This window comes from Clupea harengus, chromosome 1 (assembly GCF_900700415.2).
Source record: "Clupea harengus chromosome 1, Ch_v2.0.2, whole genome shotgun sequence".
Taxonomy (NCBI): Eukaryota; Metazoa; Chordata; class Actinopteri; order Clupeiformes; family Clupeidae; genus Clupea; species Clupea harengus.
In genome coordinates, this window is record NC_045152.1 from 31,937,623 (window position 1) to 31,955,806 (window position 18,184).

The 18,184-nt window shown below is 47.4% G+C and overlaps 1 protein-coding gene across 1 annotated transcript in view; it reads right to left on the minus strand.

Moving 5' to 3' along the window:
• Positions 1-18,184, minus strand: part of si:ch73-281f12.4 (Ras-associating and dilute domain-containing protein-like) — a 33,181-nt gene that overhangs the window by 7,420 nt on the left and 7,577 nt on the right. Inside the window, exons 7-13 of the mRNA XM_031576494.2 lie at positions 17,361-17,584; positions 16,813-16,925; positions 9,445-9,664; positions 8,920-9,092; positions 4,599-4,743; positions 1,315-1,484; positions 679-1,045 (exon numbers count right to left, since the gene is read on the minus strand). Coding sequence (XP_031432354.1) covers positions 679-1,045; positions 1,315-1,484; positions 4,599-4,743; positions 8,920-9,092; positions 9,445-9,664; positions 16,813-16,925; positions 17,361-17,584 — 1,412 coding nt within the window. The remainder of the gene's footprint in view (positions 1-678; positions 1,046-1,314; positions 1,485-4,598; positions 4,744-8,919; positions 9,093-9,444; positions 9,665-16,812; positions 16,926-17,360; positions 17,585-18,184) is intronic.

Here is an 18,184-nt window from a genome sequence, read left to right on the forward strand (position 1 = left end):
CACCCACACCCACACGCACACCCACACCTCAGCATGCTGACTGCAGCCGCCCAACACACCACCTCCTCCAGACAAACCTGGCCAAAAGACTAGATTTGGCGCTAAATGCTCCATTGCCCAGGTCAACTAGTGGCAAAAAGCCTGCATGCATATTCAGCCTTGGAACATAGCTCTTCAGGGTAGATCTGATGGAGGCTCAATAAGGTCAGTTACTCACTGAAACAAAACGCAATCTCTCTCAGACAACGGTTGTATCAACCAGTGTTCAAGGAATCCCTTAATAATTAAACATCCATCGAGTTCAAAAGTATGTGGAAAGTTGTGGACAGTACTCTGAAATAAAATAAATAAAATGCTGAATAATAGTGAACACTGATAACGGGCACCACGAGGATCTTTCAGAGACATACTCATGAGTGGACTGCAAATTGCTACCTTGATGAAATCAGATTTATTGGGGCGCAGGGGTCAGAAGCCACATGTGTAATGAATGAAACTTTATGAAGGGAGCCCCACACTTAAACAGTATGAAGTAGTAAAGTACGAAGTAGGATGGACGATGGCCTGGGATTCATTTGTAACCAGAAACCAAAATGTTAGCAGGAGCCATTCTCCCCTCCCTCCCCTCCCTCCCTTCTCCAGGGTGAGTGCCCCTCTCTGGGTCGTGTGGTTGGGTACCTTTCCGGTGGCGGGCGTTGTGCTGAGCCCCCTCCTGCAGGCTGGCCTCCAGCTCGGCCTGCTCCATGTTCTGTGGGGTGTTGGGCGGGGTGAGCAGGCAGGACGGGTCCAGGGCCAGGCTCTTGTGGAGGCCTAGTCCGGCCTCGCCAGACAGGCAGCTCTGGAGCTCCAGGCTCTTCAGCTTCTGTGTGAGCAGCCCGGCCTCGCAGGAGCTCAGGTCGCTGTGGGAGCCCCGGGTCTGGGAGTCAGACGTGTCCCTGTATACGGCACGGCGGTGGGCCTCTGACCAGGACGAGGGGGAGGAGGCTAGGGAGGTCTGGGACTCGGCGATGGAGGAAGAGGTCAGAGACTGGTGCTCATCTGCAGTCTGGGTCAGGCAGAGAGGGGAAGAACTGCATTAATGAAACCAAGATATAAACCACAAGTTGAAGATTACTTGTAGTCTGAAATTCCCACATAACCCACAGCTGAAACCTCTTGCGGGACTAGACACGGTTTCCTGGGCTGATTTCCCAGACAGGGGACCAGGTTTTATGAAAAACTTCATCTCATCACTCCAGACCCATATGTAGTCCTGAACTAGCTTTAATCCTCGTCTGAGAGAGCTGCCCTGGGGGATGGGGCTGGTGTGCTTACCTGTGAGCCGGCGGGGGGGTCGTTGTCGGGGAGGGTGCGGAGGAAGTCCTGTATGCGCTGCAGCTGCTGATAGAGGCCTGGCTCCACCACGGGCTTCCCCAGCTCCAGGTGGAACGTGTGGCTGGGCAGGATGAGGGGTGGGTGGTTGTCAAAACTCTCCAGGATGTCACCTGGAAGAGAGATTCAGAGCCGTTAAAGGAGAGATCTACAAGGTCACACCAAAGGGTATTACACACCAAATCCGACAGGTGTCCGAAAACGTACTAGCGCATATTTCAATAACAATGTTACAAACACAAATATAATATAGCCTATTTAATGTATATCTTGGTTGACAAAAGAATGACAATGTCAGGACAGGTGTCCGAAAACGTACTAGCACATATTTCAATAACAATGTTACAAACACAAATATAATATAGCCTATTTAATGTACATCTTGGTTGACAAAAGAATGACAATGTCAGGACAGGTGTCCGAAAACGTACTAGCGCATATTTCAATAACAATGTTACAAACACAAATATAATATAGCCTATTTAATGTATATCTTGGTTGACAAAAGAATGACAATGTCAGGACAGGTGTCCGAAAACGTACTAGCACATATTTCAATAACAATGTTACAAACACAAATATAATATAGCCTATTTAATGTACATCTTGGTTGACAAAAGAATGACAATGTCAGGACAGGTGTCCGAAAACGTACTAGCACATATTTCAATAACAATGTTACAAACACAAATATAATATAGCCTATTTAATGTACATCTTGGTTGACAAAAGAATGACAATGTCCTAAAATCAGTTTGACTGTTATCAGGATGTCATCCTGGGGTAGGTATTTGGATGTAGGATGAGTAACTAAATTCAATATGAATAAATATCCAAATCATATTCGTCTGCCGTAGAGTGGGATGGAAGTGCAACTCCGCAGCACGATGGGGGTTGACACCACTTAGTTTCTCATTTGATGCAATCAAAACGGTTAAACTGTCCTGTTTAGCAACAATAGTTGTGAAGCTAAAGAACTAAAACACATAAAACTGAAGAAAGAAACCAAGAAGTTTAGCTTTTTAACTTTTCAAACATTTTAAGACAAAAATGACCACAGAAATGACCAGCCAGGCCGTTGTGAAACCATATTTCTTGCATAACCTATGCTGTTACAGCCTGCAACCACACATTATTATGATCAAAGCAATGGCACTACGAGACGAGATAAATCCTATAAATAATTTATTTGTCAACATCAGCAAAACATGGTTAAGGCAAACATACCTGCCCCTGTGAGGTGAATAAGCCTGCCGACCCTTCTTAAGGTTGCTGACATTTACAGTCATGTTACAGGAATCAAACAAATCCTGAGAGACGCCGATGTTTCCGACAGATTACGCCCTCCTCATAGAAATAGAACAATTTCATCAGCTAATCCCCATGTGTCTGACCATCAAAATGAAATGTTCTAGTCAGCGGAGCTCAGACTTAAGCTTCATGGAGAATGAGACGTGATTGGATCAAATCTGATTTCTCACCTGTCTAATGGGAGTAGGAAGTGGTCGGGTTTTGGGACTCGCATTAATCAATTAAATAATAACAATAACATAAAGTTGTGTTATTGATTTATTGGCTTTGGTTAAAACACAACTGTCAAGTTTAAGAATGCGTTTAATGTTTTGTATGAGCATTATTTCCGGACATTTTGAAAAGGCAAGATTTTAATATTTTTTTTTTTTTTTTTACCAGGCAAAAAAAGTTGTAATAATTAGTTAACAGAAACCCTGCTTTACACCTGTATTTTATGAAGTGAACCTCTTTGATTAAGGTTCTTCACGTGTGTGTTTGTTAGATGTATATGGACAAGTGTTAAGTGAAGCCCTGTCACAAGGGTTGGGTTCTTTCAAGGGTCACAGTATACACTTAACCATTCTGCCCTACATGAACTTGGACGGGTTTTACAACAATGTTTTCAAGATCACTTCAACGAAAGGCCTTGAGTTGGCCAAGGGTTCTGTCAGGTAACTCAATCCCAAGGAGTGTAACGATGACAGCAGTACCGTTTGCTGCCGAGGTCAGGGTTATTTTATCGGGAGGATCTGCAATGTTCTGCTGGGGATCACCGACTCCCGCTGACAAAAGCTGGGGACAGGTCAGCCAAGGCCCAGATGACGGAGCACACAGGGACTTTATTCAGGGCAGCAAGGCAGGAGAACTCAGAGGACACACACACATGCCAGGCCTCCCTCAGAGAGACACGCTGAGAGAGGGAGGGGGGGTGGAGAGGGGGAAAAGAGAGAGACAGAGAGATAGAGAGAGTGAGTGATGAGTGATAAGAGACAGAGGGGGAGAGGGAGAGAGATAGAGATAGAGAGAGAGAGATGGACAGAGAGAAGTAGAGAGAGTGAAAAATGCATACATAGGCAAAGACAGGTGAGAAAAAAAGAAGAGATGAAACAGTGTTACAGAGAGTGAGTGACAGATCGTAGAGCTGCTGCCAATCTGTTCCGCGAGGGAGGAGGGGCATGACACGTGCACAGCCTCGGCTGCCCTGTGTACAAACATGCCCGTGAACCCAGGCCCCAGGGCGTGGCAGGGCAGGGCGGTCAGCTGTGCTGGTGAGGACGGTGAGGGCTAGCTAGCCGTGACCATGCCGTGACCGTGAGAGCTGAGGAGGTGAGTGCCCTCCTCCACCCAGAGCTGCCATGGATTAGAGTCCTGTTCACGCAAGTCATCTATAGATTAGAGCTCGGGCGATATATACCCTTGGCAATAATATGCCAATCAGAGCCGTTCACACTATCCTGATGCCGGCTAAAAATAAGTGTGCACTGAGTACAGTTACTTACATAACAACAGAATGGTTACATGCCTACCCACTTAGATGGAATAAGAATTATAGAAAGAGAGAGAGTGTTTGTGTGTGTAGGTGTGAGACAGTGAGTGTGTTTGTGAGTGGGTATGAGTATTGATGACATTTCTGTATGTGTGTTATGTACAACATGCATGACGGCCCAAGTGTGAACGTGCGCGTGTGTCTGTGTGTGTGTGTGTTTGTGTGAGAGGTAAGCGTAAATCCCAGGATATGTGAAAAGAAATATATATGTGTGTGTGTGTGTGTGTGTGTGTGTGTGTGTGTGTGTGTGTGTGTGTGTGTGTGTGTGTGTGTATGTGTATAAGAGAGACAGAACGATAAATAGGTGTGTGTGTGTGTGTGTGTTTTTGTTTTGGTATGAGACAGGAAGAGAAACACAGTGTTGAGTGTGTGAGAGGCTGGTGCTCACTGGTTCTGAGCGCGGCCTCGGCGTGGTCCGGCGTGGGGCTCCAGCTGGAGGGGCAGGCCCTGCCCGGGTTGTACTCCCTCAACATGTGGTGCAGCTGTGCAGGGTTCAGGTGCAGGAACTCTGCCTTCAGGGATGCCCAGGACGCCTGCAGTCGCAGTCGCAGTCACACACACACAGACACACACAGACAGACACACACACATACACACACACAGACACACACAGACAGGACAGACACACACAGTTAGATCATTCAGATATGTACTTAGTACACAAATGACAAGCACGGGAGAACACTGACAAGTTGAAAGAGACACAAATTCAGCAAGGGCACCACACAGCACAGTAAGAACAAATACATACTCAAAGTTTGAATTGAGCAAGACATCAAAGAATAGAAATAAGCGTTAGATGACAAGACACCGGGTTTCCAGACTGTGCTTTATTCTCCTGGGCTCTCTTCAATTGCCTGAGACGCAGTAAGAAATAAGCGTAATTTTCTACCAATAAGATCCCTTCCACTCCGGGGCCTCTTGCGTTTTAAAATATCTCCCAACACTCATCTGTAATTGGAGGCCTCCTTTCTTCCTTCTTCCTTCTTCTGACTGGATGACTAATGAGTTGGGAAAGAGGACTCTCAGAATGAATGTGCAGTTTGTCGAGTGGAGCACCGGCACCGCCATCAGTAATAGACTCCTCTGACAAGACTCCCCTCTGAGAGCCTCTCCACGTCTCGCTCTTCCCTATCTGTCTTTTGCTGTATGTCAGACCCACATGGACATAAGCACGCACGCATGCACACACACACACACACACACACACACACACACACACACACACTCATGGGCAAGGTGATCACCCTCCCTCCATCTCCTTCATCATTAGTCTCACTCTGTCCCTCCCCCTCTCTCTCTCTCTCTCTCTCTCACACACACACACACTCAGAGGCAAGATGATCACCCTCCAGCTCACTCATTAGTCTCACTCTACCTCTCTCTCTCTCTCTCTCTCTCTGTTTCTCTCTCTCACACGCACACACACACACACACACACACACACACACACACACACACACACACACACACACACACACACACAAAAGTGCATACGTGCACACAAAGACACACTGCCTATCACTGCCTAGCCACAGCCTATCATTAGTGCGTTTGCAGCAGCGTTTGGGTAAGATAATGGAGAAACCAAGCTCTGACTCCACTGCCCTGGCACGCCATCCAGCCAGCCAGCCAGCCAGCCAGCCAGCCAGCCAGGGGCCATCCAAAGGCCTCTGCTGTAAGGGAGAGCACGTTCCTTCATCCCCACTCCAATCCCCCACAGTGGAAAAATGCCTGCTGAGGGAGGAAGATTTCCAGGCATCCGAGTGTGTGGACAGTAGTGTCTCGAAAGTCAATGACTAACAGACTAAACTCTTAAGGGGCTTTAGGTGAACTAGTGAACTCCTCAGCAACGTCTCTCACGTATCTGGTGCAGCAGGGCTAGGGAATACTGAATGGTGACCAGACTCAAAAGCTCAAAAGCTCCATTAAAAAACTTGGATTGTTTCAAAGTGGATTATTCACTTTATTCTGAATAGCTGTGGGTACAAGCGTCTAGTAATTGCATGATGCAAAAAGCGAATATTATGATGATGTCAGACATGTAAAGGGAATCTGTTAGCTGGCCTTAGCAAGTGACAGCAGTCCGGACTAGCGTCTTGACTGGCTTCTCCTCGGTCAGTTTACAGGGCAGTGGTCCCACCACAGCGCTCACACACCAGAATCACACCAGCGTCAGGGCGTGGCCCCCTTGTGAGCGACAGATGGGGAGAGAAATGGTGAATAAATAAATAACCAGACAAGAGCAGCAGTGCTCTGGGAGTTAACAGAAAGAGACAGAAGAGTGGGGAAGGGAACAGAAAGCCACTAAGTATGAGCTAACGCTGTAGGCGTAGCCAAGTGGAGCCAGCCTCGGAGACTCTACAACTGCAGCCCTCCCTGCTCTTTAAAAATCACCACCCTTCAAGAGCTTTTCCCCTATGGTGCTGGTCCAACTCAGTCTGCATCAGAGGAGCCTTTTAAAAGAGGAAGATGCTGACAGAAGAAATACTTTTTGTTCATGTCGTCTTTGTTCGTCGTGTGTGTGTTTTTTTTTCCTTTTTTTCTTTCTGAATTAAGCACCACAGAGAACAGAAAGAACAGAGAGAGAGAGAGAGAGAGAGAGAAAGAAAGAGAAAGGGATGGGATGTTCATCAGATGAGTCAGGGAGCTTGGTGCTCAGGCACTGATGAGAACAAGGAGTCTCTGCGCCTTCTGGGAACTACTTATCTTCTGTTCACCATGTCTTTCCTCTCTCTCTCTCTCGTCTAGACTCTCCGCACTCTCGACTCCTTGTGATCCTGATTACTTTTAAAAAGGACAGCGTGCAGCCAAATCCCCACTGGCTTGCCCTCTGTCTTTGGTGTGACTCTGTAATGAGTTTACAGAGCGTTAAAGTCAAAGCTCATTTGCAGGAGGACAACACCAGAGTGTAACGTAACGTAGTGAAACCAACCCCTTGATCTTCTCAATGACACAAAACGTGCAGCGCATCTCAACTGAGAACAGCGCTGGCACACGTAAATGTACCGCTTCCCAGAGTAGAAGTAGTGAGGAATCCACCAGCACACAAAACAAACACTTAACAATAATACATTCCTACATCCAAGTGCTGCTTGTTATCCATAAAAAAAAAAAAAGAGTCCCTGACCTGTAACGACAGAAGACTGGCTCAAACTAAATTCAAGTGGACCCCTGCTTTGTTGGAAAACAGTGTAGCCTACTATATCCTCCATCCTCATCTCTGCCCAGACATCTCAGTAACCAGACAGACCTTATCTATGAGACTCCCCCCACACCTGCTCAGCTCTCCTTATCACTAGCTTCCCTCTCTGGGGGGGGGGGGAAACAGCTGCCATCTCTTTTCCCTTATACGTAGCTCATGGGAACGAGTCTTGCGTTTTGGTCTGGAGGCTGGCTCCTTTGTTCCTGCTTGGCGCTGTGGGACGGGAGCTCTCTCGCCAAGTGTCAGGGCCTTTATGGCCTTAAGTGCCTCAGTGAAGTCACCCAGGGCTCCACTTCACACAAGTCAAACAGAGAAAGAGAGAGGATGAAAGCGAGAGAGGGAGGGAGGGAGGGAGTTAGTAAGTGAATGAGTGAGTGAGCGAGAGAAAGAAAGAGAGAGTAAATAAGATTCCCTACTCTGTCTGGATTACAAGCACAACTACTGCTCCTAAGGAGGGATTAACTTCTGACGGCCACAGGTCTTTCCAAGGAGCTTTCATGGACACCAATCCAATCCAATCCAAACCAAACCACCCCAAACCACGTTACTGCAGCTCTCTGTCTCCTGGCTGCTGCTGAAACAGAGCGCATGGTATTCAGTAAAGTGTGAAGGTGTTTAATAACCAACGAGGAGACTGGTGTGGTCATCCGCCGCCTTCTGACTCTCACTGCTGTTTTATGGGACCCTCTGAAGTGGCTGCCGGTCATAAACCAGATGTCAGCCTGGCGGAATTTTCCCAGTCAGGCTTCTTGCCTCACAGCAATCGCCAGGTTTTTTTTTTTTTGAAGGTGTGCCCTAGTTAGACCTTGTGTGAGACGCGTAGGTGTAAAAACAGTAAGACTGCGGGATCTGTGAGCAGGCTTCCATTAGATCACCAGCGGCCGTGAAGACAGATTTAACGTGAAACAGACGCCTAACGGCCGGAGTGTTTGCATAAGACCAGAGCATGTAGGGATGGGATGGGATGAGGTGTCCTGAGGCTGAGGTGATTTCCATGTCTGACAGACAGGAGGCGGGACGAGGCACACACACACACACGCAGTCCCGCGCACACACACACACACACACACACACACACACACACTCTTCCTCCCTCCTTATCACTCCCCCAGCTGACATAATCAGTGAGTCATACACTCCTGGCTTCAGCACTTTGCTTCTCATCGATACCAGCCTGGTGGTGCCCGTGCTGCCGCATTCCTATCCAGACAGAAGATGCCGCCAGCGCTGCTGTGTCTCAGAGGGGAGGCAGAAGCTGGGGGGGTTTGGTCGATGATGTAACGGGTCATTAAGGTGGATTTAGTTCTATGGGTTCTGCTGATTGTTCTCTGCTAGGAGTCCTGTCGGGATCTGGGATTTGACTAATGCTTCACGGCTGGCCGGTCTAAGCAGGGGCAGTGGGGGTGCCAGGCCGGAGCTTTGGGACTTTGAAGTGTGTGTGTGTGTGTGTGTGTGTGTGTGTGTGTGTGTGTGTGTGTGTGTGTGTGTGTGAGGAATAGCGGACCTGAAGCAGGTTCTCCTTGGGGGTGGCCAGCAGGTTGACGGCGGAGGAGAGCTTCTGGAAATATTCTGTGGCAAGATCCCCCAGCCCAGTCCCCTGGATCCAGTCCATGAGCAGGTCCAGGTTGGCACGGATCTGAACCCCGCGGGACCACTGGTAGAACCCGCCCCCAGAACCTGGAGAACCGGGGGTGGGTGGGAACAAGACAAACAATGAGGCATTCACCAAACCTCTCCTCTGAAAAGAATAGAAACCCCCCGCCCCCCCCAATTTTTTTTTTTTTTTACTGCACTCAACTACTACATGATCATATATAACAATCTGTAAGCTTCCTTAAGAGAAAGAGAGGGAAAACACACAGCCAAGCATTTCCCCTGACGTAGCCAAGAGGAATGAGTGAGATGTCTTCAAAAGGCAACCCATGTCATGTTTAGATTACACTGGTTGGCCTCTCTCCACCAGAAAGAAAAGAAAGCTATTTTTGAACGCGTTTCTCTCTCTCTTCCCTCTGAATCACTGAGTACTCACCTCTCTCCATGAGCGTGTTGAAAAGCGAGGCGTTGGTGAAGAAGAACAGGTAGGCCAGCAGCTGTGAGGAGATCTGGCCGTGCACCTGGAAGGCCTGCAGCAGCTGCAGCGCCCCCTGCAGGACCTCCAGCACGGCGCTCACGCCTGCCGGCACGCGCAGCTGACCGCTCTCCGAGAACGGGTTACTGTCCAGCAGCCCGGGCAGCGCTGCATACATGCTCTACAGAATGAGAGAGGGAGAAAGACGTGGATGACAGAAAGACAGAAAGAAAGAAAGAAAGAAAGAAAAGAGAGCGAAAGAAACAAAAAGAGTGGGAAGGGAGAGAAATAAGAGTTAACATTATGACATAAAAACAAATTCAAATTGGTTATGTGCAGCTACATAAGCACATAAGCTCTCGACTGTTTCATAGAAGGATGGTGAACATGATTTTGGTATCCTTTGGAAAATACCAAAAGACTGGAAGAGGACTCCTCCTTCACACCTTTTCAGCGTCACACACTTCCAGAGGCACCACACCCCCTGTGTTTCACCGGACGGGGCGACTCCTTTCCTCACACATCACCAGGAGAACAGAGGCGGAGCAGGAACTCGCTGCTCTCACGGCTCAGGAATGCCGGAACCTTCTCCGTTCTCCCTACTGGACTCCTGGACTGGCCGGCAGCGCTCTCTCTTATGCCCACGTGGTCCTCACTCTAAAGCCTGATGCCAGGGAAGAACAGGAGGAGGCAGGGAAACAGCCCCCCCCCCCCCCCCCCCCCCGCCCTGCAGAGGCCGATTCCATGCCTATGACTGGAGCCCTGAGGTACACCCGTGACGGTTGAACCCCACACTGGGAAACTGAGACTTTAAGGGACTTGAGGGAGATAAGGCTCTTCCTAAAAAGCACTCCCAACTCACGCACAGCACATACACAGGACAGGACATATGCCCTACTACCCCGTGATTCCAGACTGCGCTCTTGAATGCACTTCAGGTAATTCTCGCAACAATGAAGATTAAAGGCCTGATAGGCTAAGCTGACTAGCGCAAATGTAATCCCTCTGTTTGTGTCATTCTGTGAGAAGCAATGAATCGTAAGCCTTGACTTAGTTGAAAGCAAGACTGCCTCAGGGATAATTTCAATGAGATCTGATCCTGGTGTGCGTGTGTGTGTGTGTGTGTTTGGGGGGGGGGTGGGGTTCACAGACTGTACCGGAAACATAGCAGGATATTCCGTTTCCCCCCCCAACCTGACAACGTGAGCATTGCGACAAAGACAAATGGGGACATTTAACAGGACAAAAGCCAAGTCTTCTCTGGCCAACAACAACGGGGACTTTAAAAACATGACCTAAATAAACCCAAAATAACAACACACACACACACACACACACACACCAACAACACCCAAAACCATAAAGTGATTACATTTCCAAAACAGAGCGTCTCCCTGGCCCTGCCCTTAAGTCTTTATTAAAGGCAGTGTGGAGACGTGGCTGATTAAAACCATGGCCTCTTAAATACCCTGCACCGCTGGCCTGGGGAGGGCCGACAGGGGGGGGGACAGGCTCATCACTCAGACACTACAGCTCTTTTGTCTCGATGTGCCCCCCCCAACACACACACAATGAAAACACACTCTTTCTCTCTCAAACTCACACACACAGTTTTTACCCTCCCTACCACAGAGGCATTCCCCTTTCAGTTTTCCAGGGTTGTGTCATCAGTTCTCCTGTGGGCCGTGTGTGTGTGTGTGTGTGTGTGTGTGTGTGAGTGTGTGTGTGTGTGTCTGTGTGTGTGTGCCAGCCGCACACACACAAGAGCACTGCTGGTGACTGGGAGGAAGAGAGAAGGGACTGAAAGTCTTGAGCTTACTGGAGCCTTTCGAGAAAGCCAGCGGTCACGCCAGCTCACCCCACTCAGTGTGTTTACATGATGGTATAATTCGAATCTTTGCTTAGTCGGACTATGCTATCTTTTGGGGCAAGTGCTATTATCCCAATATACATGGCAGTGAATAAATCGAATCATTGGCCGAAAGCATGTCATATCCGATACGATAGGTGGCGCTGTTTTCATTACAACTAGTGGTGATACAGCCCTTTCCGCTTGACCTCTTCACCACTACCAATAACAACAACAGTTGATTGAGCATGAATCGCGTCTGTTCATCGGTCCAGAAATGCGTTTTGCCTCTTGGGTTGTTTGTTTGTTTGTTTCTGCCAGGCCGATGTGTTTATAAGTTACATTATTCAAAGGTGAAAGATAAAAGGCGAGAGAAACGCACGCACATTCACACACGCGCGCAAATAATGGGTTACAGCCTAAACGCATTGCCCTTCTGCCAGTTGCATCAAATTGTTTTAGTACTTCTTCGCTGTCGATTTCCAAATCTGTGTGAATATTCATGAGAGCAAGTCCAGTCAGTCTTTTCGTAGATAGATACAAGACCTTCAGGACGCAATGAATGTTTGGGTAGAAATTTGCCGAACTTTCCAGGGCTTGATAAAGTTCACTGCGTAACTCATTTAGCTGTTTCCAGCACTGTATCTGCATCGTCAACGCTGGGCATTAGTTGTCTGTACTCCGATTTTATAGTTTCCCCATTGTAATAAATATGCGTTCATGATATATATTTTTTTTTCTTCTCGCGTAGCAGAAGGTACGCACAGTGCGTACGGCTGCATGCGCCACTGGAACTCTGTGCAATTAATACAATACATAATAGGCTAATTGATAAAATATCTCCTCGTTTGAGTGTGGTTGTTTGAGTGCAATGGGAGTGTATGATCGATGTTGTCTATAAAGGTATTTAGGTAAAGGTATTTACAGGAAAATATCTCGATCCACCTGTCACGTCTCTGTCTTTAGAGGGCAGCGCCAAATAACCGAACAAAACTCAACTCACGCTTGCCTCACGGGAACAATACCAAATTTCATCATATTTGATAAAATGAAGGACAAATTAGTTGTGAATAGTATCACAGAGTTTGACAGGTATTGGTCAGGTAATAGCCGAGTGACAGCTGATTTGCTTTCTGATTTGACAGTACTTATTCGTGGTTTTTTTCAGCGCCAGATAACTGAACAAAACTAAACTCACGCGTGCCTCGCGGGCACAATACCAAATTTCATCATATTTGATAGAATGAAGGACATATTAGTTGTGAATAGTATCACCGAGTTTGATAGGTATTGGTCAGGTAATAGCCGAGTGACAGCTGATTTGCTTTCTGATTTGACAGTACTTATTCGTGGTTTTTTTCAGCGCCAGATAACTGAACAAAACTAAACTCACGCGTGCCTCGCGGGCACAATACCAAATTTCATCATATTTGATAGAATGAAGGACATATTAGTTGTGAATAGTATCACCGAGTTTGATAGGTATTGGTCAGGTAATAGCCGAGTGACAGCTGATTTGCTTTCTGATTTGACAGTACTTATTCGTGGTTTTTTTCAGCGCCAGATAACTGAACAAAACTAAACTCACGCGTGCCTCGCGGGCACAATACCAAATTTCATCATATTTGACAAAATGAAGGACAAATTAGTTGTGAATAGTATCACCGAGTTTGACAGGTATTGGTCAGGGGAGACGGCCCAGTGTTCCGAAAGCGCGATATTCCGAAATCTCAATATTCCGAAAAATAGTCCCCCTGGGAAAATTAAAAAATATTTTAAGTGGCACAAAACACACACAGCATTTCGTTTGCACAGCAGAGCGGAGACGCTCACCGGGCTATCACGCATATAACTTTTCCTAGGCAATATTTGTTAACTTAGCCTACTCTGGTTTTGAATATGGGGTAGGCTACCACTCATGCGAAGGAAATCACCGGCAGATTGTCGCAGGACATTACGAAGATCTTGTCAAGCACTGACAAAGCATGCATGCGTTGGCAATCATAAAAATATTTTTGTATCATCGCGATGCAAATGCATGTGTGTATAATAATATTCTGAATTCAAGTTAATGCTTGTGAAATAAAGGCATTTATATGTTTATGATTGTGTGATTCATTGGGATGTGCATGTGGGCTATAGTGGTTCACGTTGCTGTACTCACAATTTCGGAACAGCGGGCTGTCGGAAAAATGGGCTTTCGAAACATTGCCATGGAACCTTGGTCAGGTAATAGCCGAGTGACAGCTGATTTGACAGTACTGCTGTTGTTTTAAGCAAATAAAATGTGGAACGTCCTTATACGTGTTTAAGGAGGGGTTGTAAAGGTGCTCATATCTTCGGACCTCTTCTGTTATGTTTGTTCATAATCAACAAGAATAAGCTTGTGAGACAGTCTGCAGGATATTCATAAAAAACCGTGTCATTAGTATGAACAGTTGAGACAACTTATCCCTCTTTCGTCTTCCGGGTCACGACCTGGCAGGGAGAGAGGGAGTATAGCGGCCATATGCCATGGTTGAATTGGTCTGTGCTTTGGTGCTTTTATTTTGGTATCTGGTGGGTGTGTATGCAAGTCACGTGGGTATTGGCATAGGAATTGGTGAATGAATATATGCACCTGGGCACCTGTGGTAGTATGGCGAGGGGGTGAGTAGGGAGAGCACAGTTTTTGTTGACCGCTCAATATGCTGAGTATTGGAACTTTGGATTTTATGGACTATTGGAACTTTGGATTTTATGGACTAACTAAAACGCTTATTGGATGAATTGCATGTATATTTATTATCGCCACCTTGCACAGAAGCACTTGCACTTTTCTATCTGCTGTCCTGTTCAAGAAGGATGTTTTATCTGCCCATAAAAATAAACAAAAGAAATCGTAACCTCCAGAGCGGACATTGAAATTGTTGGTAGCGCGTCACTCAAGTGAATCTCCCTTACTTAGCCTCTCGGCGACATTCAGTTGTCGTCGCAATAGGGAGCATGCGCAAAGACGCAAAGTCCAGTTCCTTATCCAATTCACCGTTACATGCCGCAATAGTCGAACTATCAACTGGATCGGATCGAGTTATCCAGGGGTGGTAGTCCGACTATGTGCGGTCCGACTACGATCCGACTAAGGTGCTTACATGAAACGGATAATGCGATTTCAGTCCGACTAAGGCAGTTATTCGAATCCATGTAACCACGGTCACTGACTCGCCTGTTACTCTGAGGTGGTCTGGCTGGCAGAGTGCAGGGGCTGCTGAAGAGAGACAAACACACCCCCCCCCCCCCCACACACCCCCAGGGGCTGGTGGCAATCCACTGGGGCACAACCCCCGGCGAACACGAAGCCCGACGCATCGCACAGCTCTTATTGTTACTTCGCCCGTGACCTCATCGATCAAAGGCTGTTGCAACGGTTTCCTCTAAACGGGCTAAGGAATTTGTGCGTAGTGAATTCCATCCTTTTCAGTCACACTCTGTTCTTCCTTTTCTGTGTCTTTTCACATTTCCCATCGCAAATGTCCCTCTCTCACACTCTCACTCCCACTCTCTCACTCTCCCCTTTGCTATGCATGTAGATGGTGCTTTTCCTGGGCCGGAAACAGGGCTGGTGAGGGCAGTGTTCTGGTCAGACGCAGTGCAGGCCGCAGCTGTTTCCCCCAATGCTCTGGACCCAGCACAGGCCCACAGCCAAACTGTCTAGGACCAAGTATTGTGTATTACGGCATGACACACATCAAGTGACAGCTGTCTAATCTGTTCAGGTCAGGCGTGGCACCGATACATAACTCCATCACCACACAACACACTCTGTGTGGGGGGGGGGGGGGGGGGCAGGGGAGGTTGCTAAGTCAGTCACAATGAGCAATTGTGACAGGCGGTGCGACTGGTTGGCCTTGACTGAAGCGACAGGAAAGTGACACAGAGCGAACCAAAACAAACAGATCTCGGCACGCCACGCTCTGCACTGGAGAGGTAGCCGTCGGGGCTGCAGTTGCCATGGTGACGGGCCACCACAGCTCCACCCCGCCCAGTGTCGCGGGCTGGTGTTTGGATGGAGGGATGGAAAGAAAAAGAAAATAGAAGAGGAGCGCGGTTAGATAGAGACAGAGAGGGACAGAGAAAAAGAGAGCTGGAGAGGATTTAAAGAGAATACATTCCTGTAGAGGAGAGAGAAGGATGGAGTGGAACACAGGGAATGAAGGAAAAGAAGAGGAGTGGGCGGCCTGTGGTCTAGGTTGTGCATGGGAGGCCCTGATTGGCCAGCACTAGGCGCCTCTTTTCCCTCTGCCTCATTGTGCAGCGGAATGCCTCGTATTGTTGTTTACAGTACCAACAAACAATCCATTTTAAGGAGCCAAGCATTATCCACAAGAAGAAATGCTTCAAAGTAGAGTCTCGAACAAAAACAAACAGAAACAGCGTATACTGGACGTATGTGTCCAGAAGAAAACTATCCCCTCTCAGACCATGCAATGAAGGGAACTTTTGGTTATGAAATAGGGCTGAACGATTTGGGAAAATAATCTAATTGCGATTTTTTACCAAAATATTGCGATTGCGATTTAATATGCGATTTTTTTTTATCCTCTTTTTTTCCCAACAAAACGTGATGAATGATTTAAATATGACCAACACAATATTAGATACATTTAGTGTAAAATATTCTTTCCCACATTTTACATTTCTGCTCATTACAGAAACAAGAACAACAAATCGGTGGCTTTGCCACTGTGCATTTAAGTAATTAAAAAAAAGTCATTTTAAGTATAAACACTAGGCATGCACTTTTTAAACACTGTGTGCAAAATGTACCATCTTAAAAAAAAAATTTTTTTTTTTTTAATTTTTTTTTTAGACCACGTTTTTTAATCGCGAACGTTGCGGTTAGAAAATCGCGTTCTATCATATCGCGATTAAATCGCAAATGCAATTAATCGTTCAGCCCTATTATGAAATGGACTAAACCCAATGGAAATAGCCGGTTATTGTCTTTGGGTGAGAGAGATAGCATGTCCTATCATTTGGAAAGAATCAAAAACAAACACTTAAAAACACACTCTCTTTATCACACACACACACACACTCTCTCTCATACACACACACACACACACACTGGTCTTTAGCTAAAAGCAGCATGGAAAAACTGTATGTTTCCAGCGGCTTGTTCGAGACTCTTTTCTTCTCCTGGCAGCCGGCACAGGCAGCACAGGCAGGGAAGAATGGTGTTTACAGAAGTCTCACGTCCTGTTGCACATATTCCACCATCTACAGAAAGATCCCCCGGTCCTTGTAGGGGTATAGAAATGGCTACATCTGCATGAGCGATTGAAACTGGAGGATCCATTTGATTTGCTAGCATCTGTGCCGGTGTGTGTGTGTGTGTGTGTGTGTGTGTGTGTGTGTGTGTGTGTGTGTGTGTGTGTGTGTGTGTGTGTGTGTGTGAGAGAGAGAGAGAGAGAGAATCATTAATAAGAAGTGGTGCTTACTTTGGTGAGGTAATAGACACACTGTTGGAAGGTGAACATGATGACCTCCTCCAGCACGGTCATGGCCTCCTCGCTGGCCGTGCGAGTGGACAGGATCTGGGAGTCGGAGAGGCCTGTGGAGGAGAGCGGGAGGGGTCAGAGGTCATAGGTCAACCTGGTGCTGGTGAGCCATCTACACGCTCCCCATTACCCATTACACAGATGAGCCATGACAATGCACCCTGGCTGGCAGCATACTCCCCAAAGCAACCCAGAACAGCATTGGTAGGCCAGTTTGGCCAAGCATTCTGAACATGCGCCCTGTTCAAAAGGGCTACTGGTCCAATGAACATTGTCAGAAAAAAAGCCTAAACAACAAGCCAGTCCCTGGATCAAGTTCCATTAAGGATTTAGGATTCAGAAAGGTTCTGACCCAGCCCAATATAGGTCCCTGTTACTTAGGTGGAAAAGCAAGTACTGCCTCCGAGGTCCTTAAAGAAGTTCTTAAGTACTAAAAAAGGTTCCTGTGGTAGAAAAGGGCCCCATAAGGGCCTGGTCCCTGACGGTACCTGTGCCGTGCTGGCCCTCCTGCTCGTCCTCCGTGTGCTCCCCCCCCTCCTGCGGCGCGCTGTTCTGACCCCAGGGCAGCAGCAGGGGCACCTCGTGCTGGATGAAGTGCAGCAGCTCGATGGAGTTGGCCATCCACAGCACCAGCGGCTGCAGGCCTGGGACCAGCTGGACCATGCCGAGTGGCCGCACCTCGTCCGGCTCCTCCGGCTCCACACTGGAGCCCCTGCAGGACAGTCCCCAGAACATTTACTCACAGACCAGCAGACTGCGCAAAACATGCTAGATGTAGATCTATCGCACTTAAGTACAGTATAGTATAATCCCATCAGGCTCTCTACTACACGTGAATCACGCTAGATTTAGACCACAGTTTAGTACAGTATAGTATAGTATAGTTTAGTATAGTATGATATGGTATAGTATAATCCCATCATACACAATTCTATTCAGAGCCCATCTCACATTCAACATCAAGACCATGTGAACGTGAGGGATGATGCAAAACAAGCAACTTATTCCAAAAAAGCAACATGTGGTGTAGCTTCACGCTGCTCTGCAAACTAGCCCTACATTGCTTCACACTGTAGCCACTTGTGCCTTATGGCTCATTTTCCGGTAATGCAATCCTAGAAATCACATGGTTCTTCCTTGAAATCAGTTCAGAGGTTGCACAGTCACTTGACTACACAGGAAGAGCAGCTGCGTCCCGGCCGCATCGGTGGAAATGCCATAGGTCCCCTGAAGGAAGAGGAACTGCCTCGGGGGGTCATGTTTTAATCAACGCAACCAGACCAGTCCCAATGATGGAGATACACACGCTCAC